The 17,505-nt window shown below is 37.4% G+C and overlaps 1 protein-coding gene and 1 pseudogene across 2 annotated transcripts in view; one reads left to right on the top strand and one right to left on the bottom strand.

Annotated features, from left to right (window-relative positions):
• Nucleotides 1-17,505, top strand: part of MORC3 (MORC family CW-type zinc finger 3) — a 62,052-nt gene that overhangs the window by 27,365 nt on the left and 17,182 nt on the right. For both annotated transcript variants that reach the window (XM_037831698.1, XM_037831703.1), the window contains 4 exons: nucleotides 110-232; nucleotides 340-414; nucleotides 1,356-1,401; nucleotides 2,372-2,535. In XM_037831698.1, the coding sequence (XP_037687626.1) occupies nucleotides 110-232; nucleotides 340-414; nucleotides 1,356-1,401; nucleotides 2,372-2,535 (408 nt within the window). The remainder of the gene's footprint in view (nucleotides 1-109; nucleotides 233-339; nucleotides 415-1,355; nucleotides 1,402-2,371; nucleotides 2,536-17,505) is intronic.
• LOC119509671 lies at nucleotides 7,584-8,102 on the bottom strand (annotated as a pseudogene).

The following is a 17,505-nucleotide window of genomic DNA, read 5'->3' as shown; positions in this document are numbered from 1 at the left end:
CAAGGAATTAAATAATCGGGGTTTTTGGCTAGGAATGGATGTAGAAAACCTAATGAAGAACTTAGAGTCCGTTTTTCTATGCTAATATTTTGTTCTTGTTTTGTTATAGGAAACGTCCTGATCAGACATGGGTTCAGTGTGATTCCTGTCTAAAATGGCGAAAATTACCAGATGGGATAGATCAGCTTCCAGAAAAATGGTATTGCTCCAATAACCCTGACCCACAGTTCAGGTACCATATAGTTGGGAGTACCCTTTTTGGAAAGGCAGAAAGTACTTATCTAAGATATATGAACAGGCGCTGGTGACATGTTATTCTCATGTGATTTTTCTGACTAGAAATTGCGATGTTCCTGAAGAACCTGAAGATGAGGATTTGATGCATCCCACTTACGAAAAAACCTACAAAAAGAAGTGAGTGTTGTGTTAGTGTGCAGTGGGAAAATAATACCCAAATCAGGAACAGTAATGTGTCTGCAGCATTAGTTGATGCTTCTCCAAGATACAGCTAGTGTAATTAATGCATGATACCAGATGCTTTTTTTTTAAAGTGTATTTTATGCTGTGGATACATTATTAATTCACTTGATGTTTATTGTCCTATCTACAAGATGCTTTTAGAACATAGTAGTTCATTTCTTTGGGTCATACGCAGATGAATCATAAGTGAATGCTGCCCTTGATGAATTTACGGTTTAACAGGGAAGGTAGGACATATGTGTATATTATGAGTATTCACAAAAAGTACAATACAATATTGTATAGATGCTCATAAGGAGAAATTACTTCTGGCTTGGGGAAACGAGGAAACTTCATGAAGGTCATCTTTGCAATAGGCCTTGAAGGATGGGTATGATGTGAACGTGCAGGGAATAGTAAGTTGTTCAGCTTAACTAGATGTATGAATGGGAATAATGAAAAATGAGAGTGGGATAGATAGACTGAATAATGATAGCCATGTGAACATTAGGCTAATATGCTGTACACTGAAGGCTGAGTGCACTAAACCTTTCAGGTGGTTTTAATTTATAGTGTGCTGTGGAAGATAAATCCAACTGCAGGATTGGAAGTAAAAACATCAGTTAGAAGCCTGTGTAGTATTCCAGTTCAGAGGCCTGAAAATAATAATAGCCTGTGGGGGTGGAAAGCTTCAAGCACACATTATAGAGTTAGTCAGGTAAAAGATGAAAGTATTTCTCTGCCTCAGAACTTACCACTGATTGTAATGAAATTGAAACAAAGTTCTCACTGTACATATATGAGCAGTTCAGTAGTGAAATGGCAAGTATCTCTGGAAAACAAGAATGAAATGTAATAATGAAGTAAATTTAAATCTGTTCCTCTTTCCTTTAAAGAGACAAGGAAAAATTCAGGATCAGACAACCGGAAATGATCACTCGGGTAATTGAACCTTCCATTTTATATCTCTGTCTTAAATTGGGTAGTGGTTATTTTAACCAATTCTGAATTTTAAAGCATAGGACTTGCGTGACAAATTGAAGGTATCTTGTTCATTCAGGTCACTTTCTCCTCTTTCCCTGTACCCCTCCTTGCCCTACTTCCCAACCCAACAACTTCATTCATACTATTCAGTTTTATTGTTTAGTTAGGCATCTTCCGAGGAAAGAGACTCTGATCATTAGATGGGCAGTCAAGGAAAAATTCACGGGAACACCCTGGGTGCCATGCTCTAGTGCTAACCTAGGCAGAAGCCACGGTATGTTAATTTCCCTGTGTTGACCACTGCCCTCACTGGTCCTTCCCTGTCTGTTTTAGTGCTAGTGGTGTTAAGGAGCCTGTGCTGAGGTTAGGAAGTAGGTAATGGTACTTCTGGTGTAAGAAGTTTTGATCCACTACAGATGTGTGTTTACTTAAAATTTCATTGATTTTTTTTTTATATAATGCGGAAAGTTTCGGGGTGAAAATAGAACTGTTGAATGAACAAAATAGTGTGCTTACTTTGGTTTTTAAAGATAATAGCTTTATGACTTGGTCTTCAATCTCTGTTTTAGAAAAATGATTTTTATTCTATCTCAATAAGTCCTATGGCACAGGGGTCAGCAAACCTTTTCTGTAAAGAGCCAGATAGTAAATATGTTAAGTTTTGTGGGCTGTATTCAGTTTCTTGTATTCTTTATTGTTGTTTGCTTAGTTTTATTCACAGTATTTTAAAATGTAAAACCATGCTTGGCTGACAGGCTGGATATCACCTATTGGCTCATTGTCACTCCCTGCTGTAGCACAAGGAATTCAAATGTTTAGAATGGTTCTCAGTGTCCTCCGGCATAAGGGGAAAAGGGAAGATTTTTATCTTGTGTTTTAAATGTGTCACGTTAAAATAATTCCTTTAGGATAATTTTTCCCCTAACAGATTAATGCTGACCTGTTGTTTCGGCCAACCCCTGTCTCAAGCCAAAGCTTTTCTCCTGTGAAGGAAAATGTTTCAAGAGGACATCTTCCAGAAGCGGCAAATACTTATACAAGACTTATAAATAATAATCGAGTTTCATCCCAGTCTGAACCCGAGAGCAACAGGTCAGAGGCTAAGAGGTGTTTTTCCATTTGGGGAATGTTAAACAGAGCTTTTACTTACACTTCTTTGGCAGTAATACAGTTCTAAGAATTTATAGTCTGCATGAACTATTAAAATCTTAAGGACAAGTTAGTTTGCATTTATTGTCCAAACTTTCCCCACCCTACTTTTGCCACTATTTATAGTTTAAAAAAATATAGTAATTGTGTTCATTGTGGAATCTGATTAAATTAATTGTCACCTCTTTAAACTTCTGTCTAGTATGAAACAACACCTATGTTTAAGATGATCTGAGAAGTAAAAAATCCTGAAGCAATTAATAGTATAACACTTGAATGTCAAGTGTGACCCATAGGTTTTTACCAGGCACATTATAGGCACTTACTGTGTTTTGAATGGGTGGGTGGAGAAGGAAAGGAGAAAGAATTGAATCATGAGGCCTCTTGACTACAATGGTCAGAGAAGGCTTTGTGCCCAGGTGGTACTTAGGTTGGTTCTTAAAGTTCTAAAGGCAAGTCTCTGCCTAGGTGGCCTGTTCAGAAGGAATCGAGTGAAGCACGAGGCCTGAACTATTAGTAATATTCTTCACTCTCACATATTTAGGCAGTAAAAAAATGGATGTTCCACTTAAAAATGTTCTTGATGAAGCAGTAAAAATTACTTCTCTCTCAACCCTGGAGCACATGTCCTTTTAATATTCTGTGTGACACATGGGAAGTATGCAAAAAAGTACTTGTGTATGTGGAGTACGGAGGTAGGCAGACGAGTACTTCTGTGCTTGTTTCAGTTCTGAGATGAACTAGCTGCAGTTTTCATGGAACACCATGGAGAACGACTAACAAGTAAACTGGTTAATTCACATTGGGGTATTTGGTAGATGTTTTCTTTCAGGCGAAATAAGCTGTCATTTCAAGCAAAACAACTTACTGTCGCCAATGATAAAATTCAAGCTTTCAAGTAAAAATTAGAATTTTGGAAAATGTGTCCACTACCATGGACATGACAGCTTCCCAATACTTAAAGAGTTTTTCTGATGAGATTGGTGTCTGATGAGATTGGTGGTGGTGATAACAAATGGGATTTTAAAGTATCGTTTAATGAAGGGTATCAACAGTTAGGAGATCTGTGTAACTTGTAATTCAGCATTTTCCAAATGACCAATTCATGGTGTTACACAATCATGCATGGGTAAAATAACCATTCTAAGTTGGAGACAGACCAGTGAATTTTTGTTTTTTTAGGCATGGGCGGCGATCACACTTCTTTTTTTTTTTTTAATTAAATTCAGTTTTATTGATATATTCACATGCCATACAGTCGTTCATGGTGTGCAATCAATTGTTCCTAGTATCATCTTATAATTATGCATCATCATCTTTTAATTTTTGCACATTTTTATTTTTGCACATTTTCCTTACACCAGAAAGAATAAAAATAAGAATAAAAAATAAAGGTAAAAAAGAACACCCAAATCATCCCCCCCAACCCACCCTATTTTTCATTTAGTTTTTGTCCCCATTTTTCTAGTCATCCATCCATACACTGGATAAAGGGTTTTCACAACCACACTGTCACCCATTGTGAGCTACATTGTTATGTAATCGTCTTCAAGAGTCAAGGCTACTGGGTTGGAGTTTGATAGTTTCAGGTATTTACTTCTAGCTATTCCAGTACATTAAAACCTAAAAAGGGTTATCTATATAGTGCGTAAGAATGTCCCTCAGAGTGACCTCTTGACTCCATTTGAAATCTCTCAGTTAGTGAAACTTTTTTTCATTTCGTTTCACATTCCCCTTTTTAGACCAATGAATTTTAATACACCAGAGTTTAATACACCAGAATACATAAAAGTTTCATTGAAATGGTTTCAGAGTCCTCACTATAACTACACTTTAAGAAATTACCTCTTGTCAAGCTTTGGGTATAAATGTTTGTCTGAAAAGGGTAGTGAAATACACTTCCCTTTTCTGACTGTGTGAGGTGGGATATTATTCCCAAACTTCCACTTATTGGAACAGATTGAATACAGAAGCAGTTAGGAAAATTCAGCTGTCTTCCATTAAGCCATATAGTAAAGAGATTTGCAAAACTATAAAACAGTATCACTCTTCATTAAAAGTTTTTTGTTTGTATCATAAAATACAGGTACTTTTCATAAAAAATTTGTTGACATGTAGTTGGGTCAATTTTTATTTTTAAAAATGAAATTACAGATAAATATTTTAATTTCTCAGTTTTAATTTTAAAGTGATAAATATTGATAGATATAATCCAGATAAACACAAGCTCTTTGTGGTTTCAGTAACTTTTACGAGTATAAAGGAGTTCTGAGACCAGAAAGTTTGAGAATTGCTACTGTAAACTCTGTCCCCATCTTGGGCATTATTGTGTCGGTCTCAGCATATTAAAGATTCTGAGAAGTCCTACAGCAGAACCTGCTTCTTCAGACTTATTTGAGCTGGAATCTTTTTTCTAGAAAAACTTATTAACAGTGTAGGGCTGAAAGGGAACTTAGTGAATATTCATCCTGCGTCTGTATTTTATGTAAGAGATAGCTCGGCTCCCTGAAGGTTAAGTGACTAGCCAGTTAAGGAGTGGTTAGAGGCAGAATCTAGACTAGGTGGCTGAGCTATAGGCTGTTTCCCACCTGACTCTGATGGAATTGTATCCAGATCTTGGACCTACTCCTATTACTTACAAGGAACAAAGGAGCACATACAGTAATCTACTTGTAAAGAAACAAATATGGATCATGATGGAGGGTAGGGATGGAAGAGACATTTTCCCAGATACTTTGGAAGAGATTAACCAACTATGTGTGGTTTAGGAGATAGAGACTATGAGTCCATGACTGGACTTAAATACCTGCAAATTAGGAAAAATGATGCCCAAAGGAGACAGTCAGAGAAGAGATTTATTTCAGGTTTGGTAAGTTTGTGGTATTGATGTCCTAATGGTTGTTTCATGCATCCTTTGGTTCAGTGGAGGGAGAATTCTCTTTTTCTCTATCCAGTTTGTCTTCTGAGAAAATTTATCAGGTAGATGTGGTGAAAACCATAAGTAATCACTGATAGATTTCTTTATTATTGTGACTGGAATGGTGCCTGTTGTACTCTTGCAGCTCTAAGAAATTCATTGGTTGTTTCCTGGGGCATTTCTAAGTTTTGGCTTAAAATTTTAGTTGCTTCGAAGGCAAACAAATTGTTCTAATGGAAACTTGTTCTTTGGGAAGCACTGTTCCGTGTAAGATCACAGAGACCTGTATTAAGTTGTCATTTTTTAACTGGAAATCCCTTGAGCTGTGCCACTTACAGGTGAGATTAGCACCTGGCTGGCAGGGCTCTGTCAGTGACAATTGTGTTCAAGTGTGATTTTAGACAGCCCCGGATGGGAAGAGCTATACTTTGAGAATATGTTGAGGTTGTTTAAGAGCTTAAGCCTAGTTTGGGAGTTAGGATTTTGCAAACTATGCCTGTGAGTTTGCAAGCCAGGATCCCTTGGATAGGGAAAGAGGGAATAGAGAGGGGAACTGATGGAAAGGTAGATCTCTTAGACTGTCTTTGCTTCTCAACCTTATCTAGGTCTGAGAAACAGTGTGGGGACACAGTGCCCTGAACAGGGGTGGTCAGAAGTGACGACAAGAGCAAAAGTGATTTGTGATGGGTGTTGGACTGTGGTCTCTTCTTCCTGGTGGTAGCTGTGAATGTTCAATTAGCATCTTCATCATCTGTCGCCAAGTTAAGAATTCCCAGCTGTAATTTTTTTTGGAACATTGTATAAAAAAGGTATAAATTACCCCCAAAAAAGAGACGCTAGTCTTATGAATAGATCCCAAGGCTAGTTATTGGTGAATCAATTGTTCGCTTTATGCTACTTAGAAAAATCTTCTAAAAATTAGGCAATGGTGATACTAGAGTAACTCCATTATTAACATTAAACTTGAACCAGAACGTTGGTTCTCTAAACCAGTGGCTTTCAATTATTTATCTTATCCATGGTAAGAAATAAGTTATATCGTGCATAAGCCAGTACACAACTGTGGTGTGTCAAAAACAGTGAAACAAAAGTTTCATAAAATGTTATCCCTGCAACCTGTGGCAGAATCTTACTACATGTTACACATTGTGCACTCTGATAATTTATATTCCACTTTAAAAATGGCCCAGCAGACTGATTCATAACCCACTAAATGGATCACTACAAGCAAGTTGAGAAATTTGGCTCAAGACCTGGCCTTTAGTCTCATGTGGCTATTTAAATTCATTAAAATTAAATTAATTCAGTTCCTTAGTTGTACTAGCCACATTTCAGATATTCAGTATCCACATGTGCCTAGTGACTACCATAGTAGATGGTGCAGATATGGAACATTTCCATTATTGTAGAAAGTTCTATTGGTCAGTATTGTTCTAGATCGTTATTTTATTCAGTAAAGGCTGATAAGCTGGTGCCTGGATTTAGGGATCTTTAAACTTGGGAAAACAGGTCCAGGAAGAAGTCTGCAATTTTTATTTTCTGTTTATATGTGCATTTTTCTGAGAGGTTTTGTAGCTTTTGTCAAATTCTAAAAGTGATTTTTTATTTGTGAAATGGTTAGAAATAACACCCTAGGCATATATAAATCAAGGAGTTAATACTCGGAATAGTTTCTGTTAATAACTTAAGTTTTGGGGACCCATTTTGAGGTTAGATTGTTACACAGCTAAGAACTTTTGTTATTTTTTACAGGTCTTGGTATTCTTGGCTTTTCCTAAAGATAGTTCTGTAGCTGTAGACAGAAGATAGGGAATTATCTTTAAAAACAGCGGCTATCTAAATGGAAGAGGGGAATAAAAAGGGAACTTTTTTTTTTTTTTTAAGTATTATGGAACTCAAAAGTTTAATAAAGTTATTGTATTATGCATTGCATTGAAATTGTACAAAATATTCTTTAACATATTATGTTCGTGAAAATAGAGTAACTAAATTTGGACATAATTAAACTTGGACCCAAATCATTTTAATAACAGAGCAGGATCTGGAGTTAGTTTATTTACCCACAGCTTGTGTGTCAGCTTCTGGTGCCTTCAAACTTCTGGCCCTTGGAGCAGACATAGAGTTTGGACTAGCTGTGTGAGGTTCCTGGGGCCTTGCCGAAATTCCTGTATACCTCCTGGTCTTTGTGGGGACCTGAGAGCAGGAAGGATGGTGCTGCAGTCCTTGGGAGAGTCCAAAGCCAGCTTGTGGAAGGTGAGCATCTTGTATCCGGCCTTCAGGATGTGATCCCAAGTCGAGCTGCTCATGCGCAGCTCACACACCTTTAGTTCAGGCACCTGCTGACCCTGCACATCATCATTATGGTCCCCACAACCACATCCATTTTGTTTTTCCAGCCAGCAAGCTTCCTCTTCCAGAGGAAGAGGGGTAGCCGGTTGAAGGGATTCCTCTTAAGCACAACTTGGTTGAAGGTAAAGTTTTTTCGTCTAGCCAGAAACCTGTAAAGCTTGACTGGCAGAGTCAAGTAGATGTTCTGGCTCTTGGACTCTTTGCTTTATACCTTTTGGTCTTTGTGGCAGAAGTCAACTCCCATGATGGCATCTCCAGCTCTGCCATGTTCTGAGAGCTCAATGAACTTTTTAATACAAATGGATACAGACACCAAAAGAGTAGAATGCCTGAGTTCAGGGAATTTACCATCTAGGCAAGTAGACAGGTGATGACCATATGATAAAAGATGATGATAATGATAACTGCCAGGTAGTTGACTTTTTTCATTCATTCTTTTTTTTTTTTTTTTTTTTAAATTCAGTTTTATTGAAATATATTCACAAACCATACAGTCATCCATGGTATACAATCAACTGTTCACAGTATGATCATATAGTTATGCGTTCATCACCACAATCTATTTCTGAACATTTTCCTTACATCAGAAAGAATCAGAATAAGAATAAAAAATAAAAGTGAAAAGAGAATACCCAAACCCTCCCCCCATCCCACCCTATTTGTCATTTAGTTTTTACTCCCATTTTTCTACTGATTTTTTTCAATTTTTTAACTTTGTTTATCAAAAAATTAAAAACAAACAGGCAAACAACAACCAAAAAAACCCCACATTTCAAACAAAGCAATGGATTAAGGAAAACAAATAACCTAAAATACCTACTTTGCTTCCAATATGTTCCTACCATACCCCAAGAAAATTAATAAACCATGTCCAAACAGAGGAGTAAGAAAAACAAATAATCTAAAATAACTACATTGCTTCCAACATGTTCCTACCATACCCCAAGAAAATTAACAACCCCTAAGAAAACAAAGGAATAAGAGAAAAAAAAAACCTAAAATAACTCTATTGCTTCCAACATGATCTTACTATATCCAAGAAAGTTTACAAACCATAATCATTCCTGAGCATTCCCATAACATTGAGATTACCCTCCATAGTTTACCTGTTCTTATTAGATTATCATTCCCCCTCCACTAATTGGTATCTCTAGGTCCCCTACATTCTACAGTATAAAACATTGTACATTTTTCACAGAATTCACATTAGTGGTAACATACAATATCTCTCTTTTTGTGCCTGGCTTATTTTGCTCAGCTTTATGTCTTTTTTTTTTTTTTTTTAATCTTCATTTTATTGAGATATATTCATATACCACGCAGTCATACAAAACAAATCATACTTTCGATTGTTCACAGTACCATTACATAGTTGTACATTCATCACCCAAATCAATCCCTGACACCTTCATTAGCACACACACAAGAATAACAAGAATAATAATTAGAGTGAAAAAGAGCAATTGAAGTAAAAAAGAACACTGGGTACCTTTGTCTGTTTGTTTCCTTCCCCTATTTTTCTACTCATCCATCCATAAACTAGACAAAGTGGAGTGTGGTCCTTATGGCTTTCCCAATCCCCTTGTCACCCCTCATAAGCTACATTATTATACAACTGTCTTCGAGATTCATGGGTTCTGGGTTGTAGTTTGATAGTTTCAGGTATCCACCACCAGCTACCCCAATTCTTTAGAACCTAAAAAGGGTTGTCTAAAGTGTGCATAAGAGTGCCCACCAGAGTGACCTCTCAGCTCCTTTTGGATTCTCTCTGCCACTGAAGCTTATTTCATTTCCTTTCACATCCCCCTTTTGGTCAAGAAGATGTTCTCCGTCCCACGATGCCAGGTCTACATTCCTCCCCGGGAGTCATATTCCACGTTGCCAGGGAGATTCACTCCCCTGGGTGTCTGATCCCAAGTAGGGGGGAGGGCAGTGATTTCACCTTTCAAGTTGGCTTAGCTAGAGAGAGAGGGCCACATCTGAGCAACAAAGAGGCATTCGGGAGGAGGCTCTTAGGCACAACCATAGGGAGGCCTAGCCTCTCCTTTGCAGCAACCGTCTTCCCAAGGGTAAAACCTGTGGTAGAGGGCTCAACCCATCAAACCACCAGTCCCCTATGTCTGTGGTCATGTTAGCAACCATGGAGGTGGGGTAGGCGAATACCCCTGCATTCTCCACAGGCTCCTCAAGGGGGCACTGCATCTTTTTTTTTCCTTGTTTTTTTTTTTTTTTTTTTTTTAAATTTTTCCTTCTTTTTTAAAACAACTGTATGAAAAAAAAGTTAAAAAGAAAACAAACATACAATAAAAGAACATTTCAAAGAGACCATAACAAGGGAGTAAGAAAAAGACAACTAACCTAAGATAACTGCTTAACTTCCAACATGTTCCTACTTTACCCCAAGAAAGTTACCTAATATAGCAACATTTCTGTGAACTTGCTCCTACTATATCCATCAGAAATTAACAGACCATAGTCATTCCTGGGCATCCCCAGAATGTTAAATGGCTTATCTGTTCTTGGATTATTGTTCCCCCTTCCTTAATTGCTCTCTATTGCTAGTTCCCCTACATTCTACATTATAAGCCATTTGTTTTATATTTTTCAAAGTTCACATTAGTGGTAGCATATAATATTTCTCTTTTTGTGCCTGGCTTATTTCGCTCAGCATTATGTCTTCAAGGTTCATCCATGTTGTCATATGTTTCACGAGATCGTTCCTTCTTACTGCCGCGTAGTATTCCATGGTGTGTATATACCACATTTTATTTATCCACTCATCTGTTGAAGGACATTTGGGTTGTTTCCATCTTTTGGCAATTGTGAATAATGCTGCTATGAACATTGGCGTGCAGATATCTGTTCGTGTCACTGCTTTCCGATCTTCCGGGTATATACCGAGAAGTGCAATCGCTGGGTCGAATGGTAACTCTATATCTAGTTTTCTAAGGAACTGCCAGACTGACTTCCAGAGTGGCTGAACCATTATACAGTCCCACCAGCAGTGAATAAGAGTTCCAATTTCTCCACATCCCCTCCAGCATTTGTAGTTTCCTGTTTGTTTAATGGCAGCCATTCTAATCGGTGTTAGATGGTATCTCATTGTGGTCTTAATTTGCATCTCTCTAATAGCTAGTGAAGCTGAACATTTTTTCATGTGTTTCTTGGCCATTTGTATTTCCTCTTCAGAGAACTGTCTTTTCATATCTTTTGCCCATTTTATAATTGGGCTGACTGTACTATTGTCATTGAGTTGTAGGATTTCTTTATATATGCAAGATATCAGTCTTTTGTCAGATACATGGTTTCCAAAAATTTTTTCCCATTGAGTTTGCTGCCTCTTTACCTTTTTGAGAAATTCCTTTGAGGTGCAGAAACTTCTAAGCTTGAGGAGTTCCCATTTATCTATTTTCTCTTTTGTTGCTTGTGCTTTGGGTGTAAAGTCTAGGAAGTGGCCGCCTAATACAAGGTCTTGAAGATGTTTTCCTACATTATCTTCTAGGAGTTTTATGGTACTTTCTTTTATATTGAGATCTTTGGTCCATTTTGAGTTAATTTTTGTGTAGGGGGTGAGGTAGGGGTCCTCTTTCATTCTTTTGGATATGGATATCCAACTCTCCCAGCCCCATTTGTTGAAAAGACCATTATGACTCAGTTCAGTGACTTTGGGGGCCTTATCAAAGATCAGTCGGCCATAGATCTGAGGGTCTATCTCCAAATTCTCAACTCGATTCCATTGATCTATATGTCTATCTTTGTGCCAGTACTATGCTGTTTTGGCAACTGTGGCTTTATAATAAGCTTCAAAGTCAGGGAGTGTAAGTCCTCCCACTTCGTTTTTCTTTTTTAGAGTGTCTTTAGCAATTCGAGGCATCTTCCCTTTCCAAATAAATTTAATAACTAGCTTTTCCAAGTCTGCAAAGTAGGTTGTTGGAATTTGATTGGGATTGCATTGAATCTGTAGATGAGTTTGGGTAGAATTGACATCTTAATGACGTTTAGTCTTCCTATCCATGAACATGGAATATTTTTCCATCTTTTAAGGTCCCCTTCTATTTCTTTTAGTAGAGTTATGTAGTTTTCTTTTTATAGGTCTTTTACATCTTTGGTTAAGTTTATTCCTAGGTACTTGATTTTTTTAGTTGCTATTGAAAATGGTATCTTTTTCTTGAGTGTCTCTTCAGTTTGTTCATTTCTAGCATATAGAAACATTACTGACTTATGTGCATTAACCTTGTATCCCGCTACTTTGCTAAATTTGTTTATTAGCTCTAGTAGCTGTATCGTCGATTTCTCAGGGTTTTCTAGATATAAGATCATATGATCTGCAAACAATGACAGTTTTACTTCTTCTTTTCCAATTTGGATGCCTTTTATTTCTTTGTCTTGCCGGATTGCCCTGGCTAGCACTTCCAGCACAATGTTGAATAACAGTGGTGATAGCGGGCATCCTTGTCTTGTTCCTGATCTTAGAGGGAAGGCTTTCAGTCTCTCTCCATTGAGTACTATGCTGGCTGTGGGTTTTTCATATATGCTCTTTATCATGTTGAGGAAGTTTCCTTCAATTCCTACCTTTTGTTTTTTTTTTTTTTTTTTTTTTTTTTTTTTTTTTTTTTAATCATCATTTTATTGAGATATATTCACATACCACGCAGTCATACAAAACAAATTGTACTTTCGATTGTTTACAGTACCATTACATAGTTGTACATTCATCACCTAAATCAATCCCTGACACCTTCATTAGCACACACACAAAAATAACAAGAATAATAATTAGAGTGAAAAAGAGCAATTGAAGTAAAAAAGAACACTAGGTACCTTTGTCTGTTTGTTTGCTTCCCCTACTTTTCTACACATCCATCCATAAACTAGACAAAGTGGAGTTTGGTCCTTATGGCATTCCCAATCCCACTGTCACCCCTCATAAGCTACATTTTTATACAACTGTCTTCGAGATTCATGGGTTCTGGGTTGTAGTTTAATAGTTTCAGGTATCCACCACCAGCTACCCCAATTCTTTAGAACCTAAAAAAGGTTGTCTAAAGTGTGCGTAAGAGTGCCCACCAGAGTGATCTCTCGGCTCGTTTTGGAATCTCTCTGCCACTGAAGCTTATTTCATTTCCTTTCACATCCCCCTTTTGGTCAAGAAGATGTTCTCCATCCCACGATGCCGGGTCTACATTCCTCCCCGGGAGTCATATTCCACGTTGCCAGGGAGATTCACTTCCCTGGGTGTCTGATCCCACATAGGGGGGAGGGCAGTGATTTCACCTTTCAAGTTGGCTTAGCCAGAGAGAGAGGGCCACATCTGAGCAACAAAGAGGCATTCAGGAGGAGACTCTTAGGCACAAATACAGGGAGGCCTAGCCTCTCCTTTGCAGCAACCGTCTTCCCAAGGGTAAAACTTATGGTAGAGGGCTCAACCCATCAAACCACCAGTCCCCTATGTCTGTGGTCATATTAGCAACCATGGAGGTGGGGTAGGCGAATACCCCTGCATTCTCCACAGGCTCCTCAAGGGGGCACTACATCTTTTTTTTTTTTTTTTTTCCTTGTTTGTCTTTTTTCTTTTTTTTTTTTTTTTTTTTTAACTTTCCCTTCTTTTTTCAAATCAACTGTATGAAAAAAAAAGTTAAAAAGAAAACAAACATACAATAAAAGAACATTTCAAAGAGACCATAGCAAGGGAGTAAGAAAAAGACAACTAACCTAAGATAACTGCTTAACTTCCAACATGTTCCTACTTTACCCCAAGAAAGTTACATACTATAGCAACATTTCAGTGAACTTGTTACTACTACATCCATCAGAAATTAACAGACCATAGTCATTTCTGGGCATCCCCAGAACGTTAAATAGCTTATCTGTTCTTCTTGGATTATTGTTCCCCCTTCCTTAATTGCTCTCTACTGCTAGTTCCCCTACATTCTACATTATAAACCATTTGTTTTACATTTTTCAAAGTTCACATTAGTGGTAGCATATAATATTTCTCTTTTTGTGCCTGGCTTATTTCGCTCAGCATTATGTCTTCAAGGTTCATCCATGTTGTCATATGTTTCACCAGATCGTTCCTTCTTACTGCCGCGTAGTATTCCATCGTGTGTATATACCACATTTTATTTATCCACTCATCTGTTGAAGGACATTTGGGTTGTTTCCATCTCTTGGCAATTGTGAATAATGCTGCTATGAACATTGGCGTGCAGATATCTGTTCGTGTCACTGCTTTCCGATCTTCCGGGTATATACCGAGAAGTGCAATCGCTGGATCGAATGGTAGCTCTATCTCTAGTTTTCTAAGGAACTGCCAGACTGACTTCCAGAGTGGCTGAACCATTATACAGTCCCACCAACAATGAATAAGAGTTCCAATTTCTCCACATCCCCTCCAGCATTTGTAGTTTCCTGTTTGTTTAATGGCAGCCATTCTAACCGGTGTTAGATGGTATCTCATTGTGGTCTTAATTTGCATCTCTCTAATAGCTAGTGAAGCTGAACATTTTTTCATGTGTTTCTTGGCCATTTGTATTTCCTCTTCAGAGAACTGTCTTTTCATATCTTTTGCCCATTTTATAATTGGGCTGTCTGTACTATTGTCATTGAGTTGTAGGATTTCTTTGTATATGCAAGATATCAGTCTTTTGTCAGATACATGGTTTCCAAAAATTGTTTCCCATTGAGTTGGCTGCCTCTTTACCTTTTTGAGAAATTCCTTTGAGGTGCAGAAACTTCTAAGCTTGAGGAGTTCCCATTTATCTATTTTCTCTTTTGTTGCTTGTGCTTTGGGTGTAAAGTCTAGGAAGTGGCCGCCTAATACAAGGTCTTGAAGATGTTTTCCTACATTATCTTCTAGGAGTTTTATGGTACTTTCTTTTATATTGAGATCTTTGGTCCATTTTGAGTTAATTTTTGTGTAGGGGGTGAGGTAGGGGTCCTCTTTCATTCTTTTGGATATGGATATCCAACTCTCCCAGCCCCATTTGTTGAAAAGACCATTATGACTCAGTTCAGTGACTTTGGGGGCCTTATCAAAGATCAGTCGGCCATAGATCTGAGGGTCTATCTCCAAATTCTCAACTCGATTCCATTGATCTATATGTCTATCTTTGTGCCAGTACTATGCTGTTTTGGCAACTGTGGCTTTATAATAAGCTTCAAAGTCAGGGAGTGTAAGTCCTCCCACTTCGTTTTTCTTTTTTAGAGTGTCTTTAGCAATTCGAGGCATCTTCCCTTTCCAAATAAATTTAATAACTAGCTTTTCCAAGTCTGCAAAGTAGGTTGTTGGAATTTTGATTGGGATTGCATTGAATCTGTAGATGAGTTTGGGTAGAATTGACATCTTAATGACGTTTAGTCTTCCTATCCATGAACATGGAATATTTTTCCATCTTTTAAGGTCCCCTTCTATTTCTTTTAGTAGAGTTATGTAGTTTTCTTTTTATAGGTCTTTTACATCTTTGGTTAAGTTTATTCCTAGGTACTTGATTTTTTTAGTTGCTATTGAAAATGGTATCTTTTTCTTGAGTGTCTCTTCAGTTTGTTCATTTCTAGCATATAGAAACATTACTGACTTATGTGCATTAACCTTGTATCCCGCTACTTTGCTAAATTTGTTTATTAGCTCTAGTAGCTGTATCGTCGATTTCTCAGGGTTTTCTAGATATAAGATCATATGATCTGCAAACAATGACAGTTTTACTTCTTCTTTTCCAATTTGGATGCCTTTTATTTCTTTGTCTTGCCGGATTGCCCTGGCTAGCACTTCCAGCACAATGTTGAATAACAGTGGTGATAGCGGGCATCCTTGTCTTGTTCCTGATCTTAGAGGGAAGGCTTTCAGTCTCTCTCCATTGAGTACTATGCTGGCTGTGGGTTTTTCATATATGCTCTTTATCATGTTGAGGAAGTTTCCTTCAATTCCTACCTTTTGAAGTGTTTTTATCAAAAAGGGATGTTGGATTTTGTCAAATGCTTTTTCAGCATCTATTGAGATGATCAATTGATTTTTCCCTTTTGACTTGTTAATGTGTTGTAGTACATTGATTGATTTTCTTATGTTGAACCATCCTTGCATGCCTGGAATAAACCCCACTTGGTCATGGTGTATGATTTTTTTAATGTGTCTTTGGATTCGATTTGCAAGTATTTTGTTGAGGATTTTTGCATCTATATTCATTAGGGAGATTGGCCGGTAGTTTTCCTTTTTTGTAACATCTTTGCCTGGTTTTGGTATTAGATTGATGTTAGCTTCATAAAATGAGTTAGGTAGTATTCCATTTTCTTCAATGTTTTGAAAGAGTTTGAGTAAGATTGGTGTCAGTTCTTTCTGGAAAGTTTGGTAGAATTCCCCTGTGAAGCCATCTGGCCCTGGGCATTTATTTGTGGGAAGCTTTTTGATGACTGATTGGATGTCTTTGCTTGTGATGGGTTGGTTGAGGTCTTCTATTTCTTCTCTGGTCAGTCTAGGTTGTTCATATGTTTCCAGGAAATTGTCCATTTCCTCTACATTCTCCAGTTTGTTGCCATACAGTTGTTCATAGTATCCTCTTATAATTTTTTTAATTTCTTCAGGATCTGCAGTTATGTCACCTTTTTCATTCATTATTTTGTTTATATGGGTCTTCTCTCTTTTTGATTTTGTCAGTCTAGCTAGGGGCTTGTCAATCTTGTTGATCTTCTCAAAGAACCAACTTTTGGTGATATTTATCCTCTCTTGTTTTTTTGTTCTCTATGTCATTTATTTCTGCTTTAATCCTTGTTATTTCTTTTCTTGTACTTGGTTTAGGATTGGTTTGCTGTTCATTTTCTAGCTTCTTCAGTTGATCCATTAGTTCTTTGATTTTGGCTCTTTCTTCCTTTTTAATATATGCGTTTAGTGCTATAAATTTCCCCCTTAGCACTGCTTTTGCTGCATCCCATAGGTTTTGGTATGTTGTGTTCTCATTTTCATTCGTCTCTATATATTTAGCAATTTCTCTTGCTATTTCTTCTTTAACCCACTGATTGTTTAGGAGTGTGTTGTTTAACCTCCAGGTATTTGTGAATTTTCTAAGTCTCTGATGGTTATTGACTTCTAATTGTATTCCATTGTGGTCAGAGAATGTGCTTTGAATAATTTCAATCTTTTTAAATTTATTGAGACTTGTTTTATGTCCCAGCATATGATCTATTCTGGAGAAAGTTCCATGAGCACTAGAAAAGTATGTGTATCCTGGTGATTTGGGGTGTAATGTCCTGTAGATGTCTGTTAAATCTAATTCATTTATCAGATTGTTTAGGTTTTCAATTTCCTTATTGGTCTTCTGTCTGGTTGATCTATCTGTAGGAGAGAGTGATGTGTTGAAGTCTCCCACAATTATTGTGGAAACATCAATTGCTTCCTTTAGTTTTGCCAGTGTTTCTCTCATGTATTTTGTGGCACCTTGATTGGGTGCATAGACATTTACGATTGTTATTTCTTCTTGCTGAATTGCCCCTTTTATTAGTACGTAGTGGCCTTCTTTGTCTCTCAAAACATCCCTGCATTTGTAGTCTATTTTATCTGAGATTAATATTGCTACACCTGCTTTCTTTTGGCTGTAGCTTGCATGAAATATTTTTTTCCATCCTTTCACTTTCAGTTTCTTTGTGTCCCTGTGTCT

The sequence above is a fragment of the Choloepus didactylus genome, chromosome 1 (assembly GCF_015220235.1).
Source record: "Choloepus didactylus isolate mChoDid1 chromosome 1, mChoDid1.pri, whole genome shotgun sequence".
In the NCBI taxonomy this organism is placed as follows: Eukaryota; Metazoa; Chordata; class Mammalia; order Pilosa; family Megalonychidae; genus Choloepus; species Choloepus didactylus.
Note: the sequence above shows the minus strand (reverse complement) of the source record. Positions and strands in the feature narration are given on the sequence as shown.